The sequence below is a fragment of the Heptranchias perlo genome, chromosome 10 (assembly GCF_035084215.1).
Source record: "Heptranchias perlo isolate sHepPer1 chromosome 10, sHepPer1.hap1, whole genome shotgun sequence".
Classification (NCBI taxonomy): domain Eukaryota; kingdom Metazoa; phylum Chordata; class Chondrichthyes; order Hexanchiformes; family Hexanchidae; genus Heptranchias; species Heptranchias perlo.
In genome coordinates, this window is record NC_090334.1 from 35,463,192 (window position 1) to 35,490,701 (window position 27,510).

General features: G+C 41.2%; 1 protein-coding gene across 2 annotated transcripts; it reads left to right on the plus strand.

Annotated features, from left to right (window-relative positions):
* Positions 1-22,042: 22,042 nt before the first annotated feature.
* Positions 22,043-25,685, plus strand: foxa1 (forkhead box A1). Of its 2 annotated transcripts, XM_067990999.1 has the most exons (3): positions 22,043-22,116; positions 23,524-23,588; positions 24,308-25,685. In XM_067990999.1, the coding sequence occupies exons 2-3, from the start codon at positions 23,535-23,537 to the stop codon at positions 25,586-25,588; spliced, it is 1,335 nt and encodes a 444-aa protein (XP_067847100.1). In that variant the 5' UTR covers positions 22,043-22,116; positions 23,524-23,534; the 3' UTR covers positions 25,589-25,685. The 2 variants fall into 2 exon arrangements, with proteins under 2 accessions (XP_067847100.1, XP_067847098.1); XM_067990997.1 differs by lacking the exon at positions 22,043-22,116 and having other exon boundaries at positions 23,487-23,588.
* Positions 25,686-27,510: the final 1,825 nt, after the last annotated feature.

Below are 27,510 nucleotides of genomic sequence, written 5' to 3' on the forward strand. Positions count from 1 at the left end.
CTTTATTGTATAAACACCATTCAGATGAAAATATTACTGCGAATGGTAAATCGTTCTAATGAGCTGTGAGTCATTTATTCCTCTCCTAGTTGTAATTTATTTTATAAATTTTTCTTTCTTTACCAAACAGACTTGCAAACAACTTGCTCCCAGGCTGCTGTTAATGGCATTTGAATCAGATACTAGGAGAATACTATTAGGTATGAGGAGAGTTCAGGATCCATCTCAATCAAATTTTCCCTCCCTGCCTATTAAGAAGTATATGGCCATGGATAGCCAGAACAGAATATCAGGTCTACTATGGGAATTTCCTCACTTGTGAGGATCCTGAATAGACACTCAAGAATCAGCCTCAGTTCACAACAAAATTTCGGATTGACTATAAAAATTTAACGTAACTCCATCTATTTCCACAAGCTGCTGATTCTATGGATCCTGCTCATTTTCATAATGGATTTATCCTAATGGCAGTTGGGAATAGATGAGGGAGTTCAACCAAAATATGCTTTTACCTCTGGGGGTGCTTTTTATCAGTTCAAGGTTATGCCATTTGTTCTGTGATGCACTATTGATTTCTGAACACTTTATTTCTCTTGGCCAACGTGCTGAATATATCTAGATGGCATCATTTTTAATGCCAAAGATTTCCGCAATACAGCAATGAGACTCTGGGAGGTATTTGGAAGGTTGCCTGAGGCTGGACTTCAGCTAAGCCTATATGAAAGCCACTTGTTTCACTAATGAATCAGTATTTTTGTATATATACACAAGTGTTCAAGAAATGGAATTGCCTCCTAGAAAAACTATTTTCACAACTAGGAGTGGCTTTTATCTCTTCATCATTACAAGTTCTGTTACGCATCAAAAACTATTAAGTACCTTGTGGGCTTAGTACTCAAAGACCTTTCTCAGCTAAAAAGTGCTAAGCATAGCTACACAGATCTGTATGTACAGACCCAGGCGTATCTTCCTGGGATAGTCAGAGAACTATTGCCTATGCATGTTCTGCTTCATCATGATGGCAGCGACTGATTGTGCCATCGGCTGGAAACTGGACTGCAGACAATACCAAACACAAAGACAGCACTGTTAGATGCACTGAAGGTCACCACAGCCTGGATTTTTATATCTCAAGGTTCTTCCATGCTACCACAGCAGATATAAGCAACATCAGTCAATCAAGAAGATCATTGAAGCTTTGCTCATTACAGCAAACACCTTTATCAATGTCCCCATAGAAAAGCATCAGCAGAATGAAGGGACAATGCAACTCTTTCACATCACAGGATTCTCCAAAGTCCAATCTAAGCCTTTATTGATAGCACCATGTGGCCATCTGGGGCCTTACAGAATACAATGACATTCATGAACCGCAAGGGGTTCAACTTCATAAATGTCCATGTGTCAGTGACCAGCAACTTAAGATAATGCAGTTCAATAACCACTTCCAAGGCACTAGTCATGATTTATTTACTTTAAAGAAATCTCAAGTGCCTGGGTTAATTGAAGGAGAAGGCAGACTGGTAAATGCTCGTGGAAGACCAAGCCAACGCTTTCATCACTGGCTCATGGCGCCCTTGCGACAGCAATGAACATCGAATGAACAAAGACATGCGGTCCAAGGATCATTGTTGAGCATACTATAGGCCTCGGTGAAGCTGTGCTTCATTTGCTTGGACAGATCAGAGAGTATATTACAGGACAGTTCCCCCAGGGTCTCCAAGGTCGCTTTTGTCTCAACCTGGTCATCCAGAGAGGACTAACCATTGAGCAGGTGAAGAAAGAGGCTCAGCCACAGTTAAGGGAAAAGCAGAACACTGACAATGACCTTGAAAGACATCCCCACTGAAACAGTTGGATGTCAGGGTCTCAGGACAAGATCGTCACCATTCACTTGCAATTCTGCCCACATGTGCACAATGCAGTAGCACAAAATCACCAACATTGTCCTCTGCAGTACTTCAACTACTATAGATGTCATCCTTTGATCTGCTCCAACCTAGTTCTGCACCATCAGAAGTAAATTCTATGGACAAACTGAAATAGAATGCACTTCTCACAATGCAACACTCCCTTAGTATTGTATTGTAAGGTTAGCTTATGTGCTCAAATTTGTAGTGGGGATTGAACCCATAACTCAGAAGCAAGAAAACATTGTTTTCAATAATTGAAGTGGTCAAATTGCAGCAAAAGGGTGAGACACTTCTTTGCAATTGTTTCATTTTCAAAAGGGAGCCTTCATGCTGAGGCTCTATAACAAAGATACATTACATCTCAGAAGCACAAAAGGTTAGTCCTTTATTGTATTATAAGGAGGCATCTGGCCCCATCCATTCCACATTACAAGGAGACGTTCTGAGTTAGTCCTCTGGCAAATTCCCTTTTTTGTCTTCACTTTCATTATTTTTACAGTGTTTTTCTCATGTACTTTCTACTTGCAATTCCCTAACAACTTGTACCTCCACTTCCTGCTCATTCCCTGGGATAGATTTTCTAATTGGTGTAAAGAGACAGAGGTAGTGCAGAAAGAGCACCTACCCAAGTCCTGCACCTACTTCTGGGATCAGCTTCAATACCATGCCTCACAGATAATAACATTTGAATTATTTACCATCCACTATAAAGAACTTACAGATAGTACATAACAAAAGGGAAAGAACAAGAACAGGAGAAGCCCCTCCAAAACTACATCCAATAACTCCATTTGAGGAAGGCCTGTCAATCAAGAGATGGAAAAGTTGGAGGACTGCCACCAGCAAGTGAGTTTGTACAAACTTTCTCCTGATCTTCCTTACCCTATTCTCTCATTCACTCATCTGTGCCAAACCATATGTTGAACTACTTTACCATGTCAGTCCTAATGAAAGCTATATGAAAAGATTGTTCAAAAGCACACCATTGTAACCTCTGTTCCGCTAGGTGTTCCATGTTATAAACTGGATAGCCAGGTGGTGAAGGATAGAATACTAGAGCCCAGTCTTCAGTTGCTTCCAAGCCTTTATTCACAGAGCTCCACATTAAACCCACACCACACCCTAGATCAGCTCTCTTATAAATGGATACAAGAGTCCCCAATTGATACGCACCGCCTGAATACAATTAACACTAATTGACATAAATCACATGGATACAATTTACATTGCATAGGAAGAAAAACCAGGACCCACTACATCTAGTCCCAATAATGTTCCAAGCACACAGTCTTACACTCTATTCCTTCCAAGCACCAGGTCAGATACATTCAGCCTGGAAGATTTAAAGAGTGAGTTAAAGGGGAGTATCAGGGTGAGAAACAAAGCATCAGTGAGCAGAAGCTGCTGATGGTAGTGGTGGTGGTGGTGCTGCGGGCAAAGGAGGAAATAGCTGTATGAGGACCAGCTTATGTCTCTACTATGTTGCGATATTGACCTGGGGTTCCAGAGTGAAACGGGTTATCTCCCCGGCTTTAATAGGTTTGGGATCATCCAGAGAGAATCATGAGGCAGAGTTTTATTTATCTTATTGTTGCCACTGTGTCTGTTGTCACACAAATCAGTGGTACTTGTGAAGGAATTCCCAGTAGCAGGGGCACAGATGATGGTGCTGCCTCTCAGGATGTCAAAAACTTCTAGACTCTCCCATCAGCCTATCCATTGTCTACAGGTGTGACAAAAAACATCCAGGTCACTCATGTAGTTGCAGAATAGGCAGGGCCTGTAGGTGATCATCTCAGGGCCATTATCTCAAAGTTTGAGGGCCACCTCAATTTCAAGAGCTTCTGAAGTGGCAGTTCTAAAATAAAATTATAACATTCCATTAGTGTTGGTTTGATTTAACCACTTGTGATTCACAAATTTTTGTTTGTGGATGTATTTTGATGAGTAGTTAGTAGGCAGAGGAGGACAAATTATAAAGATAACCAAACATGACCAAACACATCTGCTGCTACTATTTTTTAATTTTGAAATTGAGCAGATATACATCCTTGAAACACAAACTGTCTTTGTAGCCAACATGGAAGTGTCTGAGCTGATTATTCCTGTCAGTTCAAGGTACTGAAGATGCCCCAAAACTCTTCAAGGAAGCAATAATATTCCTTTAAAATTCAGCAGAAATCCTACAATTAGCTTTATTGTCCATGGGAGGGTAAAAACTAGGCAGGTTTCTTCCTCCTGTTCACCTTCAAATGACTCCAGTGGAATATATGCCTGTGAGGTCGCCAAGTGAGGACTGGATTTGGTTTGGTTGTGATGACCTCTATGGTCAAATCGCCTGCCCAACAGTCACTGTCCATATCCAGACACGTACATGATGACTAGCAATCTTGGTTAGTGGAACCACATGCCAGCATGAGTCACCATCTCCATGAGGGGAGGGAAGACAATCCCGGAAAGGGAGAAATACATCAACACTTTGCGATATCTATTTCATGATTTGTAAATGCAGCAAATTATGGCAAATCTTATTGTTGAAACTACGATTATTTTAACTAATACATTTTGCCTACCCGAAAAACTAGTCGGCCTTGATTATAACTTAAAAAGTCACATACTAGCTACTATTAATGAAGTCTTCTATGGATATGAAGATGTTACCGTGTTACAAACTGAATCAATTTTTTAAAACAACTTAAGTCATCATTCTACGTGCTTCGAGTTTGCAATCTCTTGTACCCAACAGCCTTCAGTTGGTTGCTATGTCCGTCTTTAAACTGCTCTGGATTTATCTCACCTTCAAACGGTTAAATGCTTCTTTCTGCACAAGTTCTGCAGACACGTTGTTACTCACAAACTGCTCCCCAAATGCACTATGATGAATTGAGCGAGTGCGTGTCATGTCATTGAGCTTCTTCCACCGCTCTCGGGTTTGCTCCTCAAGGCCTCGCGGTCGGTTGGGACTGTTGGTCGCCGTTGCTTAGTAACGGCGGAGCCTTTTGTGCGGGGCCGCGCCTCAATCCTCGATTGCAACACTCAGATTCGCTTCAGTCACTCAGTCGCCCATCGGCCTTTTTGTCTGTCACAGAATTTAAAGCTCCCCAGTAATTTGTTGCTTCTCTGCTGCACTCGAATTCACCTTTAAATGACCAACATTGCTCTAAGTTTCTGTAAAACTAAACTCAGTGGCAAACATCGCTGATAGTTTATTTGTGAAAATGGCATTAGACCTTTCCTCTTTTCAATGATTGTGCTTTTATTGTTTTATTTTTTATGCCGAGGGATATTTTAATGAACACTATTATTAATGTTGAGGTCAAATAACAGTGACATGATTTAAATGAGTCTTTGGTGTGCGGTTTCTTCTTTGTAGTTGTTCAATTCCGTGAGCAGGTTGTTGAGACTGAAATGAATTCTGATAAAATTTTTAATGTAACTTTTTGCAGTTATCAAACTTTTCTGTGCAGCAACAACAACTAACAATTATATAAAGCACCTTTAACGTAGTACAACGTCCCGAGTGTTTTACAGGAGCGTAATCGGCCAAAAATTTACAACGAGCCAAAGAAGGGCTTCGGACATTAGGAAAGGTGACTAAAGATGACTCTTGGTCAAAGAGTTTTAAGCAGCATCTTAAATGAGAGAGGTGAGTCAGAGAAGTTTAGAATTCCAGAGCTTAGAGACTAGACGGCAGAAGGCAAAGCCTCCAGCGGTAGGGCGAAGGGAGCACAGAATGCACAAGAGGCCAGAGATGGAGGAAGGATGGGGGAGAAAATTGGAGAAGGGCCATTTTTGGGCATAGGTAGCGTGATGCGCTATTACTTCGCGCCCAATGACCCCCTGCTCAGGCAGGATGCGAGTTTCGGGCGGCCTGAGCACGAACCTGCAATCAGCGTTCCAATCCGGGCCTTGCACGTGCAATCAATGCAATTTTCACTTTCCACCACCAGGGGGAGCTCAATCTCTTAAAGGGAGGATGTTTCTTAGAAATCTCTTAAAGGTAGCTGGTACCTGTTATTTGCTGAAAATAACAGTCTGCTGTCTGCACGGAGTCTGAATGGAGATCGGACATCGCACACATAAAGCACAGATGCAGATCCCATCCCTATGTTTACACACTGATGAGTTATATTAAAACATTGAATAAAGGTTGCACACTACTAAATCCCACATCCTCCAATCAGCACACCAGAGCTCACCAATCTGCCGATCTGAGTTGATACCAGGCCTGTGAGAGTGCATGCGCCAAGGTTCTCTGCTGATGCACTAGAGACCTTGGTGAAAGAGGTGGACAGACTGAGGGACATCCTATATCCGCCAGGGGGGATGGGGCAGACAAGAGGCCCTCCAGACATATATCCAAGAGGCAGTGGGGGACGAAGTCAATGCCAGGCGTACAGCATCATGAACATGGATGCAGTGCAGGAAGAAGTTCAATGCTTTGACATGAGTGGTCAAGGTGAGTGAGGTCAACTCTCAAGTGGCGTCTCATACCAACTGCACCAGGCACTACACCCCCCATCGCCCACATACCAACAAACTATTTCCATCAGTACTCAACTCTTCCAACCAGATGCTTCCTCTCACCCTTACACATTACCACAGTTTCAAGCTGCCCACCCACAACTCACAGGCCACACACACTGGCAGCTATTCAACCTTGACAGGCACATCACCCAGACACATGTCCCGCTTTCTTGCAGGAGAAAGTTGGCGTATATCAGGAGGCAACAAGTGGCAGTGGCATTTAGCCCCTCGAGCCTGTTCCACCATTCAATGAGATCATGGTGGACCTGTGACCTAACTCCATATACCCGCCTTAGTCCCATATCCCTTAATACCCTTGGTTCACAGAAATCTATCAATCTCAGATTTAACATTCACAAGTGAGCTAGCATCAACTGCCATCTGCAGAAGAGCATTCCAACCATCTCCCACCCTTTGCATGTAGAAGCATTTCCTAACTTCACTCCTGCACGTCCTGGCTCTAAATGTTAGGCTATGTCCCCACGTCCTAGTATTCAAGTCTAGGAGACCTCGAAAAACAGTTAGAAATGTCTCAACAGCCAGAAGCAATAATCCAGCTAATAACTTGTAAATCCTGCAGGGTCCTTTTAAATAGCGCTGGGTGGGGGGGGGGGGGGTGTCCTACAGGCACTCTAAGACATGTTCAGATGGTCGAGGTTAAGACTGTGCACTGAGTTGAGCATTAAGTCCCAAAATGGTGTCTATCACTTTAAATCAGTGTTGCACACTGATTGAAGCCATTTTCTCCCTACTTTACATGATTCCAGCGTTCGTTATCTGCGCCTGCGCTAACTCCCATACCAAGATGGCGTTCAGCGCTCGTCACGCTGGAAACGTGCGTGCGCATCCAAGATGCCATCTTGGATGTCGGAGAGGCCGAAACAACGGGCGCTACACGGTCCAATTTAGGGCCCATAGAGTTCCTGGAGGGTTATCGGTCTGGAGAAAGTTACAGAGATAGGGAGAGGGGAGGCCATGGAGGGATTTGAACATGGGGATGAGAATTTTAAAATCCATGTGTTGGTGGACCAGGAGCCAATGTAAGTTAGCTAGCACCGGTGATGGGTGAATGGGACTTGGTGTAGGTTAGGATACAAGCAGCAGAGTTTTGGATGAGTTCAAGTTATGGAGGAAGGAAGGTGGGAGACCTGCCTGAAGAGCATTAGAATAGGCTGGAGATAACAAAAGCATAAATGAAGGTTTCAGCAGCAGATAAACTGAGGCAGAGGCAGAGATGGGCGATATTATGGAGGCAGTCATTGTGATAGAGAGGATATGCGGCCAGAAGCTTGGCTCAGGGTCACATAGGATACAGTGATTGTGAACAATCGGGTTCAGTCTGAGCCAGTGGCCAGGGAGGATGATGGAATCGGTGGCTAGGGAATGGAGTTTGCAGTGAGGCCAAAGACGATGGCTTCGGTCTTCCCAATGTTTAAGTGGAGGAAATTATGGCTCATCCAGGACTGGATGTCAAACGAGCAGTTTGACAACACAGAGGCAGTGGAGGAGACGAGAAAGGTGGTGGTTCGAGATAGAGCTCGGTGTCATCAGTGTACATGTTGAACCTGATATCATGTCTATGGATGACGTCACCAAGGGACAGCATGTAGAAGAGAAATAGGAGGAGGCCAAGAATAGATCCTTGGGGGACTCCAGAAGTAATGGTGCGAGAGTGAGAAAGGAAGCTTTTGCTGGACATTCACTGACTACGACTGGATAGGTAAGAGGGTTAACCATTCCCTTTAAGGATTTGGACATTCGCTTGGATAGTACATTTACAGTAAATTTGAAAGCAAGGGTTAACTTGCCCTGGACATTACAGTATAAATGCACAATCACAAAACAGCAAAGTGCATACCATTTAAACTGGACAGTTAGACATCAGTTTAACACTGCAGGATCAATACAGTACAGAAACTGTAAACAGGCTGCGACTTTCAATAACAACTGATAAGAAGAAGCTTCCAGAAGCTTCCAGAAGGTTTTCGATGTCCACAACAACTGTGAAGGGCAAAGATAAGAGGATACCTGGCTTCACGTAGAGAGGAGGATATAAGGGGCTCATACGGTCCATGAATGGTCCAACCAGCCGTCCATCTTAATGCTATGGACAAATTGGACCTTCTCGTAACTTGGTTCACACCTATTTACAAAAGCATATAAAGATAAGACATCGTAGCAGTCAAAACTACAGACAACAGACAACATCAGAGAAGCTGGAAGGAGCTTCAACTGGCATGAGCACCTCAAATCTTTTGAGAAAAAGACTACTTCTGAATTTCAACCAACAGACTGTACATTTAAATAATTCTGACAAAAAGCCAATGTTTCTGGACTTTGACAAGAAGACTCTACTTGTGCAATTTGACAACAAGACAAATGAGAAGACACAGAATTTCACCACTTTACTACTGAACTGGGACAAAGAGGAAAACGCTGATGATGAGCCAAGGAACCTCGATCTGCCCAACACATCATTCAACACATCACCTGTTACTACAGTAATCAACTCCCTACTTTTGGACCTAAACGACTGCTTTGACCTAGACTACTGCTTTGATGCATAACGTTGTATCCGTTACTTGCTCACTTTACTTTGTGCCTGCTCATGTGCTCTTTTAAATCATTAAATAAGGAACGTTGCGAGCCCCCACTTGTATTATCGGGTAGATTAATCCACGTATTGATTGAGTTGCTTCATGCTTGCTAAGTGCTTCTTTTAAATCACTAAATAAAGAATCACTTTGATTCACAAAACTAACGTATCAGGTGGCTTTCTTTGTCCGAACTATCGTCCAGATCCACAAATCTCTAGGAAAGACCCTAAATTCCCTACAATGCAGATTTGGACATGATACAATTTCTAGGCCAAAGGATTTGGACCTAAAAGTAACAAAAACTGTTTATTTTACAAGTCTTCCATAAAGAGTAAATATGTTTTATTGCTATGTTTACCTACTAAAAATAAAATACTAGTATTTAACTTCACTTTGAGGAAGAACTCTGAAGAGCAAAGATAGCACTGTAAGGACTCTCCATAGGATTAACTATTAAGTGGAGTGTTACAGCAACCACAGTGGCACTTAGGAATGGCCCAACAATCTCTCAGTGCATGGAGGAGGATGGCAGGCGGTAGATTGAAACAATCATCAAAGTAATGAGATAGCCTATCTACTTGGCTAACTCTGCCCAGCCATTCTATATAATGTGCTGCAAGGAGGTAATGTTACATGCAGCAGGTGGAAAACAGTTTGCAGGGTATCAAAAAAAATGATGAGCCCTCGCAGACCTCCCAGTTTCTTGATGCCTCAAGGTGTAGTTTGGTAGAGAATTTAGAAAGCAACATCCTGACTCTGTGGCTAATCTATCATTTCATGTTTTGCAAGTAGAATAAAGGACATCTTTATACCTTGTGAGGAAGCCCTCTGGAGGATCCAGCAAATAGGATTTAGTATTCCAGGTTTTTCAGGTTGTTGAATGTGGTCTGCCCCATGGAGTTTGGCTTACATTTTATGGTACCAGTGGCTTCCACTCTCTTCTTTCCCCACAGCCTCCTTATTTTCAACTTCACAGAAGAATCATCTAGGGATTGGGATATAGATTAATATTCTGTGTAGATATGAAAGTATGGTTCATGAACAAATGAATTTTGCCTTGATAGAATTTCTGGACATTTTTTAAGAACTAACGTATAAATTACTGAGCAATATGCTTGTTCACTAAACTTTATTAAATGTAGAGTAAATGGGCAATTAAAATTGTGTGTGTCTACATGCATGTGTGTTTAATAAGTTATGCCACGTGTTATTTGAATTCATCTCTTGTTAGCTTATTTTACATATAGTTCTGATCTTTATACAGCAAATGACATATATTTGTTTATAATGTAATAAATAATTTTCCTGAATTTAATTCCTCAGTGGATGTGCTTTCTTCTCACTCCCAATGTTGAAAAGTATGGTCATTTTCCTTTTGGCTCCATTATCTGATTTACTTTCAGAGACATAGTTCCTTCTGTAGACCCTTGAATGGACCTTACCCAACTTATTTAATCTCCCAATGGAAAGCTCTGCATAATTACTCCTGATACCTTCAAATCACTGTGTCAGGTGAAATACTAAAAGTATAACCTTCAGTCCCATTTTCAAATAGATGTTTATCCTATTTTTTTTGATGGAGTTAATGAACAAAGCATCAACTGCTTTTGCTGGGAATTTGTTCCTTACATGCTCTCTACAGGAAAAATCATTCTTCTAAAGTCTCAACACTACACCAAACAAATGACATATCTACTCACCATCGGGGGAAATTCCCCTCAAAAGTTTTATTTAATTCATTCCTTGGATGTGGGCGGTGCTGGGAAGGCCAGCATTTATTGCCCATCCCTAATTGCCCTTGAGAGGGTGGTGGTGAGCCCCCTTCTCAAACTGCTGTTAGGTAGGGAGTTCCAGGATTTTGACCCAGCGACGATGAAGGAACAGTGATATATTTCCAAGTCAGGATGGTGTGTGACTTGGAGGGGAATGTGCAGGTGGTGTTATTCCCATGGGCCTGCAGCCCTTGTCCTTCAAGCTGGTAGAGGTCGCAGGTTTGGGAGGTGCTGTCAAAGAAACCTTGGCGAGTTGCTGCGGTGCATCTTGTAGATGGTACACACTGCAGCCACGGTGCACCAGAGGTGGAGGGAGTGAATGTTTAGGGTGGTGGATGGGGTGTCAATCAAGCGGGCTGCTTTGTCCTGGATGGTGTCGAGCTTCTTGAGTGTTTTTAAAGCTGCACTCATTCAGGCAAGTGGAGAATATTCTATCACACTCCTGACTTGTACCTTGTAGATGTGGAAAGGCTTTGGGGAGTGAGCTGCTCAAGCACAAGGGCTGCAGCAATTCAAGAAGAAGGGCTATGGGGAAAGAGCAGGGGAGTGGGACTACGTGGATAGCTCTTTCAAAGAGCCGGCACAGGCACGATGGACTGAATGGCCACCTTCAGTGCCATATGATTCTATGATTCTATGACCCACAACCAACTTCTCAAGGGCAACTAGGGATGGGCAATAAATGCGGCCTTGCCAGCATCACCCACATTCTGACAACAAATTCAAAAAGCCAACATATTTAGACCTGACATAATTATTAAAACAATTTACAGGTACATTGCTGGTGGTCAATTCACAGACTTTCTTTACTGAGTTCATATTCAGCTCATTTGTTTATATGAATATAACATGGTGATGCATGTTTTCTTATATGCAGATATTTTTCTGTTGATGGTTTCTGTCTCAATTGCACTGTGAAGAGAGACTCTAGGAATAAAAAGTTACAAAGTGTGTGGAACACAAAAAATACACAAAAAGCTCAAGGTGCAGTTTACACTGATTTTGGGTGCGCATTGACCTGAAATGTGATAGGATATCTTGGGGTTATTTATTAATTATTAATCTGAAATTTGAGCACTCTAAAACCAAGGCCCAGAAATGTCCTCAGGGCAGCTTTCTCTCCATCACTGCAACTTCACTGAAAGAGCAGCTGGATCTCCATTTATGTATATAACTGGGGTTTCCACCACACTCCTGGCATAATTATGGTGGCCAAGCAACAGCAGCTTTGAAAAAATTCCCAGCCACATTTGGGGGGAAGTGCTGCAGAAACCCCAGAATAGCGCTGACATTATGGAAGAGGAGCAGGAGAAACCTCGCAGAAACTCATGTCTCCAATCTTAGGACAAGATTGGCAGACACTCCTTCATGCTCTAGGGTTGCCAACTCTGGTTGGACCTAATCCTGGAGGTTTCATCACCAGACCTCTCACCCAGTCAAACAGCCATTTTTCCCATCTCCAATATGTTTTATAACTAATAAACGAAAGTGTTCAAAGAAAATGAAGAAAACCACACAGTTGTTCTAATGCCCCTATGGTTTTTCTCCAGGGTTGCTCGCAGCAGTATCTGAGAGATTAATCTTGAATTTCTGGAGATTCAAGGACAATCCTGGAGGGTTGGCAACCCTAACCTGCTCTCTCCTAACTTTAAAACTGTGAAGAGCTGAGCTCTGTCCCTGTATTAACACACACTTATGTAGAGTCCTGTCGTCCCTACACCATACTAGAATAAACATTATCCCACTGCAGCCAGCAGTTACCGGTCTCACGTATATAGCTACCGTTTATATTCATATTATTGATGTTCAATAAACATAATGTTCAGATTATAATTCTAAAACTAAGTATGTAAGAATTACAACGAAAAATAGGAACGAAGACGATAGTGCGATCATTTATGTTATTCTACAGCAAGGTGGTAGCGAAGACACAAAAGTCAATTTAATACATGTCTTATGAGGTGATGTTTGTGTGTATGTGTGCAATGTACACGCACATTTGCTTCTTTTTACATTTTATTGTGCACTATAAATGTGTCTGTGCGCTGAATAGTATTGGACCTATCAATATTCATTACGTACCCAAAGGAATGAAGAACACAATGCATTATCACCCGGGGTTCAGCCCAGTAAGCGATGGGGAGGGACAGGGACTGCAGTAAGGTTCTCCGAACCAAACTAAACCCCAAACCCTGCATTGAAATTATTGGTTCTAAATGCAAACTTAAAATTAGAAAACCTCTGCAACTTGCAGATGCCGCAACTTTTTAAAATGTGGATAATCTATTCTACAGTTTGTTGTCATATGCTTGAAGAGGCTATCGTTGTCATATGACGTTACAAAACAAGGCTACCGATTCTGTTAGTGTAGAATCACCAGGACCACATTCCTTTAGAGCAGCTGAAACAGCAATCGTGATAATACCCATCTGATCTCTTCGTCAAGGTAATCACGGTGGGTACGTTGGCACTGAATACAGCAACATGCAGTTGACATTGCTATATGTTCCAGCTCTCTTCCAAATCAGTTGCTAAAATGTATAATGTCTGCATTCCGATCATCTGCTGGTGCTTCAGTTTTGAAGGGTGGAGTGCGGTTCGGTGTGTGCCCGGAATGTGTTCGCCTGCAAATTAAAACCGAATCAAATGCCGTAGTACCACAATAGGAGAAAGTGACCATAAACCAACGCACATAAATTCGGTCACAAAAACTGCTTGCTTCCTGCGTGCTAACGATTCTTGATTTAAAATTCTGCACTATTTTAAGGAAAAAAGATGTTGTTAGTGTGCTGAATTATAAAACCGCCTAATTGAAATGATACCTCACAAAACTTTTAGGAAGTGTGGGTAACTCTGAGGGATCTCGCCGAGGGCCTAGGATGTTTCTGACAAGGAAAGCTACGAAGATTTCATCACTTTAAGAAATGAAGGAGATGTAAATAACAATTTTGATAGTTTGGATAACATATCCAAACGCCCAAAGCTTTACTGTCACAATGAAGTCACGTGAAATATTCATAAGTTAAACCGTTCACCTGTAATTAATAGAGGAAAATTACCCGTAATGGGATTCACTTTCTTCAGACAGAATGTGCCTGTTATTTTTCTCCTATCACACCAGGTGCCCAGGTACATATTTAAGTAACTCATTCTTGGTGATTAACTGCCTACTTACCCTGATGCAATAAAAGATTTTTTTTCAGAAATGGAAACTGATACTTTCTATAGATTATCCAAAATACACACAGACAGATACACTATCTCAAAAGTTAAATTGCACACACGTAGGTTGTTATTTCGGTTTGAGGTCTGTACATGTGCTGGTACTGTGCCCAAATCATGATTGGATACATCAGACAAAAAGAAAAACTGTGGATGCTGGCAATTGTAATAAAAGAAAAAAATACTAGAAATTTAGAACAGGTCAGTTAACATCTGAAAGAGAAAGAAAGGTTCACATTTTGGATGAGACACAGTAATTGCTCTGTACAATTTATCCTCCCTTTATTCTAAATCTAACTTAGCTATGTGATATATAAAATAAATCTTAATTCTGGGTTACTGTGTATATTTATATACAGGCACATGCATGGCATGTAACAACTAAAACCTAAACCCTTTCATTATCAAATAATAATAAAACATTTTTTTTGCTTTTTAGACAAAATCAAAAATCTAAGTTGGTTAGCATTGGAATCTGCTCTAATGACTTTTGACCTCATGGGGATTTCCCATTCTCTTTCCTAACACCAGTAAGATATACCAAAAAAGTACTGAAAGACACATGAAATAGATTACTTACATTATACCACTGAGTATATTTAATACAAATACAGTATATAAAACCTCAGAGAAGTAAATTATGTAGACATATTGCAGAATGGTGAATTATTGTTCACATGTGTGGAATAATTTATGTAATTTATCCCTGGAAAGCAATATTCTACGATTTTTCAATTATTATTAATTGAATCAGTGTGAACTTCCCCCATCCTATTCTATTTGTTCTTGCAGGAATATTCTGTGAGCTCCTGAAAAATAAAAATAAAATGGTTTAATCTTGAAGATAGCAGATCTGAAAATAATAACACCTGAGTGCATCATTCTTGAATTGACAATGGTATCCTTCTCACTGACATTACAAAGTCTAACATAGGTACATGAATAGGAAAACTGATGCTTATACTTTCTTAGTCATATTATCCAATGTAAAACGTGTTTTCTCATTTTCAGCCGATAAATTAGTTAATTTATTAAAATACAATCATATTTTGTTAATTTAAAATATCCCAAAGGAAACTGATTTGTTTTGTTGGGTTTTTATAAAGTTCTCCTGAAGTAAAATGTTCCCATCTTTAGAAATGGATTGCTCTGGGTGGTACAGTGGATTCGCAGACTAACATTTCTCCACTGGAATCTGGGCTGCAATCCAGATCTTGGTGAAAATCTATTATTTCTAATGTCTGCAAAGGTCTTAAGTGAGACGGTTATGACCAGTCTCAATTCATTTCCCCATGGGTAAGGAGCCACATCATAAAACCATCCACGATTTGGCCACTTTTGTTTGACAAAGTAGCAGTCTCACTCAAAGAGGCCATAAAATTGGTTATTTGGGAAATAATAAAATCCACATTGATGCAGTAGAAGATAGTTTACTGAGCTAAATAGGGTGCTGCAGTGGCTTAGAAATTGACCTTTCACATGCGAGCTGGAATCTAGTCCAGATTCTTGTCTGCTGGTTGGATGTGTCGTACGTGAGATGAGTCTGCTGGCTGAATGTGTCTCATGTGAAATGAGTCTGCTGGCTGAATGTATCTTATGTGAAATGAGTCTGCTGGCTGAATGTGTCTCATGTGAAATGAGTCTGCTGGCTGAATGTATCTTATGTGAAATGAGTCTGCTGGCTGAATGTGTCTCATGTGAAATGAGTCTGCTGGCTGAATGTATCTTATGTGAAATGAGTCTGCTGGCTGAATGTGTCTCATGTGAAATGAGTCTGCTGTCTGAATGTGTCTTATGTGAAATGAGTCTGCTGGCTGTATGTGTCTCATGTGAAATGAGTCTGCTGTCTGAATGTGTCTCATGTGAAATGAGTCTGCTGGCTGTATGTGTCTTATGTGAAATGAGTCTGCTGGCTGTATGTGTCTCATGTGAAATGAGTCTGCTGTCTGAATGTGTCTCATGTGAAATGAGTCTGCTGGCTGTATGTGTCTCATGTGAAATTAGTCTGCTGGCTGAATGTGTCTCATGTGAAATGAGTCTGCTGGCTGAATGTGTCTTATGTGAAAAAAGTTTGTGCAGCTTCGATCCAATTCTCAGTAGGCACAGACTCCACAGTACAAAACTGCCCCCAATTGACATTAATTGGCAATCTCACTCAGAAAGCCATGATGTGGAGATGCCGGTGATGGACTGGGGTGGACAAATGTAAGGAATCTTACAACACCAGGTTATAGTCCAACAAATTTATTTTAAAATCACAAGCTTTCGGAGATTATCCCCATACAGCCAGCAGACTCATTTCACATAAGATACATTCATCTGACGAAGGGGATAATCTCCGAAAGCTTGTGATTTTAAAATAAATTTGTTGGACTATAACCTGGTGTTGTAAGATTCCTTACATTTGTTCACTCAGAAAGGCCACAGGATATCTAGTGTGGGAAATAGGAAAATATTGCATTGGTGAAGCTGGGGTGCTCATTTGAGGCTGGGCTGAGGCATATCATTGGACCATTAGCAAGAATTTTTACTCTACATCTTTGTTAGACTGACCTGGGCATGCCCAAAATAGATATGTTCCATTCACCTTGATGAACACAAAATGTCACAATAAAGTTAAAAATGAAGGGGATAGTTTATTGACTCTGTGATTAAGGGATACTGGACACTTACTGGAGCAGATGAGAGGGTATTTCATTCTGAATCTGACTCATGTTACAGCCAACACAGTGTACAAATAGAAGAAAAGGTATTCCATTCCCAAGTACTGATGGCCCCACCATGCTGTCATAAATATTTACCTTGTTGAAAAATGAAACATAGAGTCATCTGAAAGGCATAATTCCCTTGAGGAGCGATAAACCATTTTGAAGTCATTCCTGTACTGTTTTCTATAAATAATCAATATTTTAATATAAATTGTCAGTAGACATAACCTTGTGTAAATCAAAATATACTGTCTCTGCACTGCATTACGACAAAACATTTCCATTTACAGTCAGTAATTTACCTTACAGCACACCACTCTTGGGCATATTTTGTAATCAATAAATAAACATTCTATACATACAGAACTTTATCCACAGAAAACAGTGATGAGATGGTTCTATAATTAATTTGAAAAACAAACATAGCCCAATAGGTTTTGATGGCTGCCTGTGCCTTTATGCTATCCAACAAGTGGCCAAAATTTATTCTACTGATCATCCAGACCAAGGAGATATGTCCTTGATAAACGAAGACATTCCCTATATTTATTCTGAAAACAGTACAAAGTCTGACATTTGCATGAACTTGTGTGATTGTTTATTTATGGGATTTTTAAAATTATAAAATAAAGGTAATGGATGATCAAATAAAAATTATGGACAAAGGTCACCACATCTCCCCATCTCTTTTGGTCTAATGATAAAACAACTTTGCACCCAGGTTTGTCTGGTGAGTAGCTGATCCATGTAGAATGGGAAGATCCCAGCTTTGATCTCCATTCAGTGTTGAGTTAACTGATTTCAGCTGGGATAGATTCAGTACCCATTCATGAAGAGAGGGAAAAACAGCCATGATTCCTGCTCCTGACTTATATCCAGTGATCCCTGCTGAAAGTCTGTATGTGCGAATGCTGCCCCTCCCTAATAGTTGAATGATTTGCCAACACTCATTGTCAAGGTTAATGGTCATGGAAGCAAGGTACCAGAGAGCACTCACTGTTTGTGGAACCCAATAAGGACGTAATGCCTTCAGGAGAGGAGAAAACAGATGGAAAAATTGACAAGAGAGAAAAGCTACTAGATCCTGCCATAGTTCTGAAGGTTTTTATCCCATTCCTTTGGGATTTTCCAGGCCTACCTATGTCTGGTTTCAGTTACTGTGACTTACCTACCTGTGAGAGATTTTCAATGATCAACACTGATTGATACACATTTGTTACAGATGATCAGACCATTCCAGTACATGTGATGCGAATTAATTGTTAGCAGCTGGCTATTTTCATGCATTTTTTTCATTAGTCATATAGATGAATATTGAAAATCCTCCATAAGGTTTCTTGTTTAAAAACAGACTGATTAGGACAGCCTAAAGAGAGCACAAAATATGTGGTACAAAAAAATGATGATTCCATTAATCAAGCTCATCTCATTTAATGGACTAGTGTGGCAGGCTTTGGTTTTCCACTATTATTCAGAGAGGGAAAATCAGCCATGATTCCAGCTCCTGATTTCTATCCAGTGATCCCTGCTGAAAGTCTGTATATGTGAATGTTGCCCCTCCCTAATGGATGAATGGCTTGCCAACACTCATTGTCAAGGTTAATGGCCATTTAACCTTTCCCTTAAATCTCCCACAATTTTGACTTGTCTAGCATTATCTTGCTGTGAGTTTAAGGTTATTCCCCATTATACCCCTGTAACAGAGGCACCCTTTTGAACCAATCCAATAACTTGATAGTTGTTGCACTAGGTGGCACTTTATTCCACACATTACAACATTTTTCACAGAGCTTTAGTTCATGGAATCTTGACTTAAAAGTATGATCTAGGGTCATATTGCTAACTTAGCTTTCAGTTACTCTATTACTTGTGGTTACTTCAAAATCCTGAATCTTCACCTTTAAGAAACATGTTTTTTGTTGCTCAGAAGTCAAAGGCACTTTTGCTGAAATGTTGTGCTGAAGCTGCAGATGTGCAAACTAGCCAGAATCCTGCATCTCGCGTTAGTTTCTTTTAATCTGTTTTTGTTTTCCACTTTCAACATGGATTTCAGCTGATTTCAGAATTGATTCAGTATAACCAGTGAGTGTGTTATAATGCAAATATACAACTAGTAGTGCCAAGACAGCATTGGTTCACTGGTGCAGCAGGGAGATGACAGTTATACAGTGCCCAGTGCTGCTAGTATGAACTAAATCAGTGCAAAATAACCTTTGGGGTTAGTTTTACTTAGACTGATGCTTTCAAAATTGGACTTCTGCTAGCAGCATTCTAATGCAATTTTAGTACTAGCGAAGCGAAAACCTCAGTTTGCAACAGCGCCAAAAAAAATAAAGCACCAAGTCAGCATATGGCTCCTTTGCCTGTAAATTGTGTGAGATAAGCAACTGAAGGCCTGTTGCAGCTCAGCAGTAACTTTCTGTTTTCTCGTGTGTTAGGTTAATTTGTTAGCGGATAATGCAATATAACCTCACACGGGTTTACAGAGAAATAATCTGAAGCTGATTATAGGTAAATTGTAAATCCACGGTACATGATAGCTAACCAGTGAGAGATTTCAGCTTTTTGTGTCGACATTGTTCGCCAAACTACTGCATTGCCAAACAAATAACAAACTACTCCTGGCGTAATGATAGGTCTTCAGGAAGTACAATTTAGTTCTGGCTTTTTCTTTGGAGGAGTTGAATAAGAAATATTAAATTATTTCGGAACCTAACACGAAATACAGTAAAAGAAAGTGCTCAGGGGGATTTTGACGGGAAGTCCTGATTTCAGCAAAGAACTTGTCATTTTGCACCTTGTCTACACAGGTAAAACGATCCTGAAAGAGTGGAAAGTAAATCCCAGTTATCATCTGTCACCTGGTCAAGAAACGGTCGTGAACTTTTACCCTGACGACGATGATGGGAATATATGTCGTGATTGATTGTGTCTTTAATCAGTTTGAAATCAGTGCGATTTCACTCTAACCTCCCTAAAACATTCAAAACGTGTATCTGAATGATCGATTTAATTCTGCAGGCATTTTCAGCTACCCCCCTCCCCCCAAATTTATTTTAAAATTTTCACTACACTGCCATCATTTATTTGAATAAAATCAGACACCTTGAATATTACAAAAGACGGAGGGCAATTCTGATCTGTTAATAAACAATAACCCTTGACTTTTCGTGTTATTTTGTGTTGGAGGCCGAACTCTGTACATTTAATTGTATATTGCAAAGGTCCAAAATAGCACAATGCATGCACTGGTTGTTTAAGAATGTCTACCAGTAGTCACAACAGACAAACTTATAGACTTTTTGCACTTATGTCACTCCTTTCACATATAGATAACTCACTTGAATTATAATGGTCCAATTAATTTTGCAACATTGTTAACAAAATCCACCCCATGAATATTGCTCTTTAGATGCTAATGAGACCTTTCTGAAACCGTCGGCGTCCCTGGAGTCGCTCTCTCCAGATGGATGGTTTCTGTTCTCGGATATACGCCGACTCCTTTCTCTGCTGGTTATTGCCAGCGCTGCTCCCTAATTACCAGAAACTATTTTTACAGGTAATGCGTAGCACTGTTATAAATTATATTTGTGAATGTATGAACCTGTTTATTTACAGTCAGTTGATTTGCTTCCTTTATACAATGGGGGTACGAGCATTTTTCAGACGTGGTTTTCTTATCCTACCGTCGGAAGATATATTTTGTATTTGAGAGATGTACAGTCCTCAATTCCACAATTGTAACATAAAAATAACTGTCACTAAATTATATTTTTATAGATTTTTTAATAACTTTTTATACTGCATCTGAAATCATTATTGTTAAGATTACATAAACGTTTTTGATTGAGTAAACTTCGGTGTTCTCAAAAGCACGAAATTCGGAGTTCTTCGAAAATTGTTTTAGCAACTAATGTTATTATATATGAACACGAGTAAATGTTCTTTCCAAAATGATCTTCAAACAGAACTGAATATATATTTACTTTTACCAGGAGTATCACTGAACACACCATCCACGACTTGAACCTATTTTGGGGGCGAGATGTGGGCCACTTGCAACTGCACGTCCTGGAGAACTAAAATGAACAAAAGTCACGACATTCCACCGACTCGCACTGGTGAAAATAGGCCAAGTATGTGAAGTTGTACAGTGGTGATGTGAGCGCAGGAGATGTTCTTGGACCCATTGCATGATCATCGATTTACTTAAATACAGATACTATAGAGGACTATTGTATTAGCAGTATTTTCCCTATAGTGTATATTTTTTTTAAAAACAATGTTACCAAAACACATAGGGTGTAATCATGTTGCCAAATAGAACTGTGCGTATGGATTCAATAAACTGACAAGAGTTGGTGGATTTATTATTTTTATTTCACAAAATGTACACGCGCTTAGTTTCCTGAGCATGAGTTGTGAAGACTATTTATTGGTTTGAAGTCCACGCTCACGGGATGTACCAGAACTGATTTGCTCCTGACACCGTTGGCAAAGAATGTGCAGATTCATTTATGAATTGATTCATTGACCAACACTTCACTCGGCTACACGTTATGTAACCGTTTAACTGGTGTCCCTTTGGCAGATCTAAATTGTAGTCATTACAACATATGGGCTAGAGATAGTTTGCCTCCATAATATTACTTTATTCCAAGTTGTAAAGTATTCTTTTAATGAAAATAACGAGATCTCCCTGGTTAAAAGTGACCATACTGTTCTTTTAGCCTTTATAGAGAGAAAATCGAATCAAATCCATTCCTTCGCATTCCTCGAAACGTTCGTGCTGACAAAACTTCAAATATTACATTCCAGTTATTTAAAGACGTAAAACGCTAAGGCCTAATCTCTGATCAACTATTTCCATCAAGTCTTTGAAAAGGGCCAAGTAAACAGGTTCACAATGGGCGTTTGCTCTGATCGGGTTTCATTATCCCTCTCCAACATTTCATATGAAAATATACGGCGCACGATTAGGCTAAAATAATTCCAAAACACAGGGTAAATCACATCACAGACGGAAGGCAGTATATAAAAAGTAAAACGACTATTTAGCTTTGTTTGGACTAATTACACTTTGTCTCCCCGATATGTGAGATTTTTAAGCACGTGTTGCCGGCTGTAAACCCACAGTTTTCTCTCTCATTCTGTATTTGGGACCCAGCTCACACGCGGAGGGGCAAACTTCTTGCATAAGACAGAGAAAGGAAGGGGTCCAGAACTGTTCATTTTGTTCGGGTTAACATCCCTGGTCCGAAAGCTGTCCCGTTGCTAGGCGCCACATAAAGCTAATGCACAAGCTGAAGTTTCATTTATTGATGACTTGGAGCGAGGGCTGTTGCTGGCTGCAAAGTCCTAAAGAGGGTAACCCGAGGTACGTGATCTTGAATGCAAACTATTCTTCTTCCATTCTGCATTTTTACGACCTATCGCGACGAAAGAAGGACGAAGAATGCGTTTATTTACACCATTCCTCAAAGACGTCACACTACAGAGTAAATTCTACCTCAGGCTAATTACATCTGCCACATTCAGTCCGATTCGTCTCTTTCAGGGTAGGAATGTCGCTCAGCCTAATACCTTATTAAACAGACATTTGTTTAGATTTCTAAATGAACAACAGATAGAAAGGTCCATCGCCCTTTATAGTCTGTCCACCAAACATGTGGAGCTCAGATTGCAGCTCACATAACCGTGTAATTTAATGAATTGCCTGGGATCAGGGCTGAATTTCCCAGAAATAATTTGTTTTTGGTATGCTACCGTTATTGATTGTGATAAGATATTTGCTGGTCCAAAGGTTTGCTAACGGTGCTATCGCTAGACAGGCTGCCAGACCAACTATCTCTTTTACAGTTTACTGATTTACCGGAGTAATGCATTTTACACAATCCTTCCAACCTTCATATGTATTTCAGTCTGATGGGAATGATTCTAAACGAAGTGTTTATTAAATTAATCATCAATGTTGACATTTTGTTGAAATGTGTTAAATCTGAGCGACTTGGAAGATTTAACGGTCAGGTTTAAAGCTGTTAGAAGGCCAAACAAATCACATAGGATGCAATATATCTCAAAGTATTTGCATTTATAGTCTTTCTGAAATAAACTGTTAAGATTAACTTTAATTTGCTAAAGAAAAGTCAGATTTTAACTAAGGTAGGGTTTTGTTGAGAAAATACGTTCAATAACTTAGTTTGAATAAGATTGTCACAGAACCAGAGATATTGAAGCTAGAATAATTAGCTGTAACATAACAGCCTCCGTTTTTCGCACCCCATTTAATCGTTCGGAAAAATGCGTCCCTGGTTTCGTTTTTGCTGCCGGATTAATTTATCGTTTCTCATCCCATTGCTATAGTTTGTCTTTCCTATTGTTTCCGAGTTAAACCAATTAGTCTCTTTACAAATCCAATAGGGACTATTTTCAATGGCTAAAGTCTGGCCCCGCTGAGTGGCAGCTAGTTGGGACGTGAACAGTGCCTGTAGTTAAGGCAGGTGTGCAATAGGAACAGAGTATCCTAACGCCTAGGTGAGAGGTGATTATTCAAATAGAGAAAGATCTGGGCAAATCGGGAAAGGAGGCAGGATCTGTGGGCAGTTAAATCACTACGCATGTCCCCAGCGCCACTCAAAGTGTTCGCCTCCCAACACTTCCTCACTCTCGCAGTCTCCATTCTATCTTCCTCACTGTACTTCAGCCAGAGTGCATCCGCGGTGGGATTTTATTTTTGGGGCAAGCTTTGATGTTCGTATATTGTACTCTGCCTCCATGATGCTAGGTACGGTGAAGATGGAAGGACACGAAGCTTCCGAGTGGAGCAGTTACTACGGGGAACCGCAGGAGGTAAGTAAAAGTAACAGTTGCACCTTATTTTGAGGTGTGCACTTGCGATCATCAACTAATAGATCACATAAAGAGCGCTGGATGTATAAACGTATTACTTTCAAGCCATGTTTAGAGATAGTTTGCCGAGGAACTCATTTTTTTTTCAAAATTGGACAACGTTCATTCGAAGTATGTCCAGCGGATGTTAAGTGGGCGTTTAAGGTGTCTCACAGTGAAGGGGTATCAACCCATAACGCTAATAGTTAATGAAACTGCTTCGTTTTGTTCATTTGTGAACTCGATGCAGGAGGTTATGAGCGAGCCTGAAAGTTATCGACCACGCGGTGGCATCAGAGAGGGGAACCTGGCACCTCCCGAGCGGCCAGCCCGCTCCCCGCTCCCTGCTCCCGCCTGAGTGCTCGGCGCTCCCTTTATAGGACCGACGAGTGATCATAGGGGAATCCTAACAAGTCATCATCAATAACCAGTAGCGCTGTTGTGCCTATCACTGTGATACTCGGGAGGAAGCTGCTTCAACTCTGTACTTTATTTTGAGAGGCGTGGCTTTCTCACCTAATTTTACTTAAATGAGTCCGAAGGTTTTTTTTTCTCTATCAGCATGTTGTAAAAGTCAATTTCCCGTCAAAATAGCTGGTGATCAAAGTGTAGAGAGTTCCAATTAAAATAAAGCGTGGCATTCTGAGCAGTCAAACTAACATCTTTCTCTTATTGTGAAGGCCTATTCAACGGTTCCAGTAAACAGCATGAACCCAGGACTGGGCAGCATGAACAGCATGAACACCTACATGAGCATGAACACCATGGGCTCCGGCGGCAACATGACCTCGGGCTCCTTTAACATGTCCTACGGGAACCCAGGGATCGGCGCGGGTCTCAGCCCCACCATGGCCGGCATGGCGGGCAGCGGAACCGGAGCCATGAACGGCATGGGCGGGGGGGTGACGGCCATGGGCACGGCCATCAGCCCCAACATGAGCTCCATGAGCGGCCAGCAGGCATCCATGAACGCGCTGAGCCCTTACTCCAGCATGACCCCGGCCATGAGCCCCATGGCTTACACCCAAAGCAACCTGAGCCGGCCCAGGGACACCAAAAACTTCCGGCGCAGTTACCCGCACGCCAAGCCGCCTTACTCGTACATCTCCCTCATCACCATGGCCATCCAGCAGGCCCCCAGCAAGATGCTGACCCTCAGCGAGATCTACCAGTGGATCATGGACCTCTTCCCTTATTACCGGCAGAACCAGCAGCGCTGGCAGAACTCCATCAGGCACTCGCTCTCCTTCAACGACTGCTTCATCAAAGTGGCCCGCTCGCCCGACAAACCGGGCAAGGGCTCCTACTGGACACTGCACCCGGACTCGGGCAACATGTTCGAGAACGGCTGCTACCTCCGGCGGCAGAAACGCTTCAAGTGCGAGAAGAAGTCGGCGCTGAAGCCGAGCCCGGACGGTGGGAGGAAAGAGGCGGGCGCGTCCTCCCCGGCCGGCAACAGCAGCAACCCCGGGGGCAGGTCCCAGGGCGAAGGCACGGGCGGCCTCAGCGACTCCAACACCTCCTCCAGCCCCGACAGGGCGCTCCACGCCGACATCAAGTCCCAGGCTCCGCCGGCGAGCTCGGCCTCGACCATCGGGGCCCCGCTGACCCCGCACTCTCACTCTCACTCGCACTCCCACTCTCACCCGCACCCGGGGCCGCACATGGGCCACGTGTCGGCGGCCGACTCGCAGCAGGTCCACCACCTGAAGGGCGACCCCCATTACTCCTTCAACCACCCCTTTTCAATCAACAACCTCATGTCGTCCGAGCAGCAGCATCACAAGATGGACTTGAAGGCTTACGAGCAGGCCATGCACTACTCCAGCTACGGGACCAGCATGGCCAGCGGGCTGCCCCTCAGCTCAATGGGGAAGAGCGGCATGGAGACCTCGGTCCTGGCCAGCGAAGCTTCCTATTACCAAGGTGTGTATTCCAGACCTGTTCTCAACACTTCTTAGTCTCACACAACAACAAAAAAAAAACAAAGAAGCTAAAACCGTCATATAATAATAACAAACACTTTTCCCTCTTTGGGATTGCTATTAATGCACCTTGCGTGCAAAGACTGTTACTTTATAACATTTATATGTATAAAAACTGTGGAAGTTTAAAGTAGCTGCAAGGTTTTGCGATGAATCACGACTGTACATTTCGCGGAGAATATATCGCAAACATCTGCAGAATGTATTTACATTTTTTGAAGCGTGTTGTAAAAATTTAGAATTCGTTGTGCTATACTGTATTTCTCCGCGTCCACTCAATATTCCCAGTAGCTGCACACACGTTGTGGCAATACAAAGATATTGATCCAATACTTGTCTTGACTACTGAAAAGATGAGCGGGGGGGGGGGGGGCTAAATAAAATGAGCTGCTTGGAGAAAATAATTGTATGTTAATTTTATGAAACTGCTATTTCAAAGCTCTGTTGGACGCTGTGCAGTTTTAGTGAAGCAGGAGGGCCGTTTCTCTTGACTCGTTTTGCATGAAAGACTCATTTCAACTTATTTGCAAATCAATTTTAAAAAGCGGGTTTATTGTAAAAATGAACCAAATGTTACCTGCATCAGGAACCTCGAAAAGTTAATCTTTTTTTCGTTCCACAAAACCTTTTAACTCTTATTTCCATCCAGTGTTAATGCACTTTCCCCCGTTTTTAGCGGTGTAGAAATTTTGGTGTTAGCATATAGCCAGGCGGGTTCTTACGGCTTTTCTCAATGTGCCTAATTTATTGCATGGTCTACTCTAGGTCCTTTCTAGTTTAAGTTGTTTAAAAATAATAATACAAATTACAAATGGAATTTAAGGAGTTGTTAATTTTGTATTTGTAATTCTATGAAAATGAATAAAATTATTTTGATTTGATGAGAGAAATAAAAAAGGTTAATTCGCATCCACCTTGTGGTTTGTTATTAATCTGATCACTCACCAATAGGTTGGTTTATTTAAAATAAAGATTCAAAATTATTTCTTGCTTATACATGCAATTCATTATTGCAGTAAAAGTGAGCGATTTATATTAATTGAAACCGAGCTTTTGAGCTGGGAACTTTCACAAGATAATATCGCTGTCAAGTCAGTGGTTGTAACATACACTACAGTGTGCTGATGTTTGCAAAATACCAAAGAAAAAACGTCAGAGGGAATTTAAATTGTTGTTCATTGACTACATATATAAAATATCTCTTACTGCTTCAGTTGTATAAGAACTGTAGTTTCCACTGTGAAAGTGATCAGATTCACTGAACACTTTCAAGTATTACAGTAATACATTCCCAGACCCCAGAACAGTATTTTAGCGTCAAACAACCCGGTGTTTGGATTTTCTCAACACGTTCCCCTTATACAACAATTTAGTCGCTTTGTATCAAGCCTTGCATTTATAATTAATAACAGAACTTCCAGAATATGTATCTAAGAAGCCAAATCTCACAAGGATTTTTTAAAAGTCAAGATAACCAACGGATAATAATTTCAGCACATTGTGCATCGCTCTCGCAGCGCGGGTCTGGGGTTGGCGACATAAAAATCGCGAAGTGCACAATTAAAACTAAGCCAAACATGCATTCTGGAGGATTTTGACTAAAACAACCATGTAGAAACCCACTGCTATACAGTTCACGATATGTATTTTTACATTGAAAACTGGTGCAACAGTCACTCCCTCTATCTGAAAAGTGAGGGGCAAAATGACTATATTTCACAAAACAAAGGAATTACTAGAATACATTGTTACATAATGACATTTAATAATATCAGTTATTAAAATTACCTGTGGGTTTATTTCATTTTCATACATGCATGTTACTTCGTTGATCCTTATTTCAGAAACAGCACGCCATCTTCACCGAAAACAGCAGCGACTTTGTTAACAAAAAATAA

Coding starts and splice junctions, on each gene's coding strand:
- foxa1 (XM_067990997.1), top strand. CDS start 23,514: ATGATGCTAGGTACGGTGAAGATGGAAGGACACGAAGCTTCCGAGTGG. Junction 23,589..24,307: donor ACTACGGGGAACCGCAGGAG/GTAAGTAAAAGT, acceptor CTTATTGTGAAG/GCCTATTCAACGGTTCCAGT.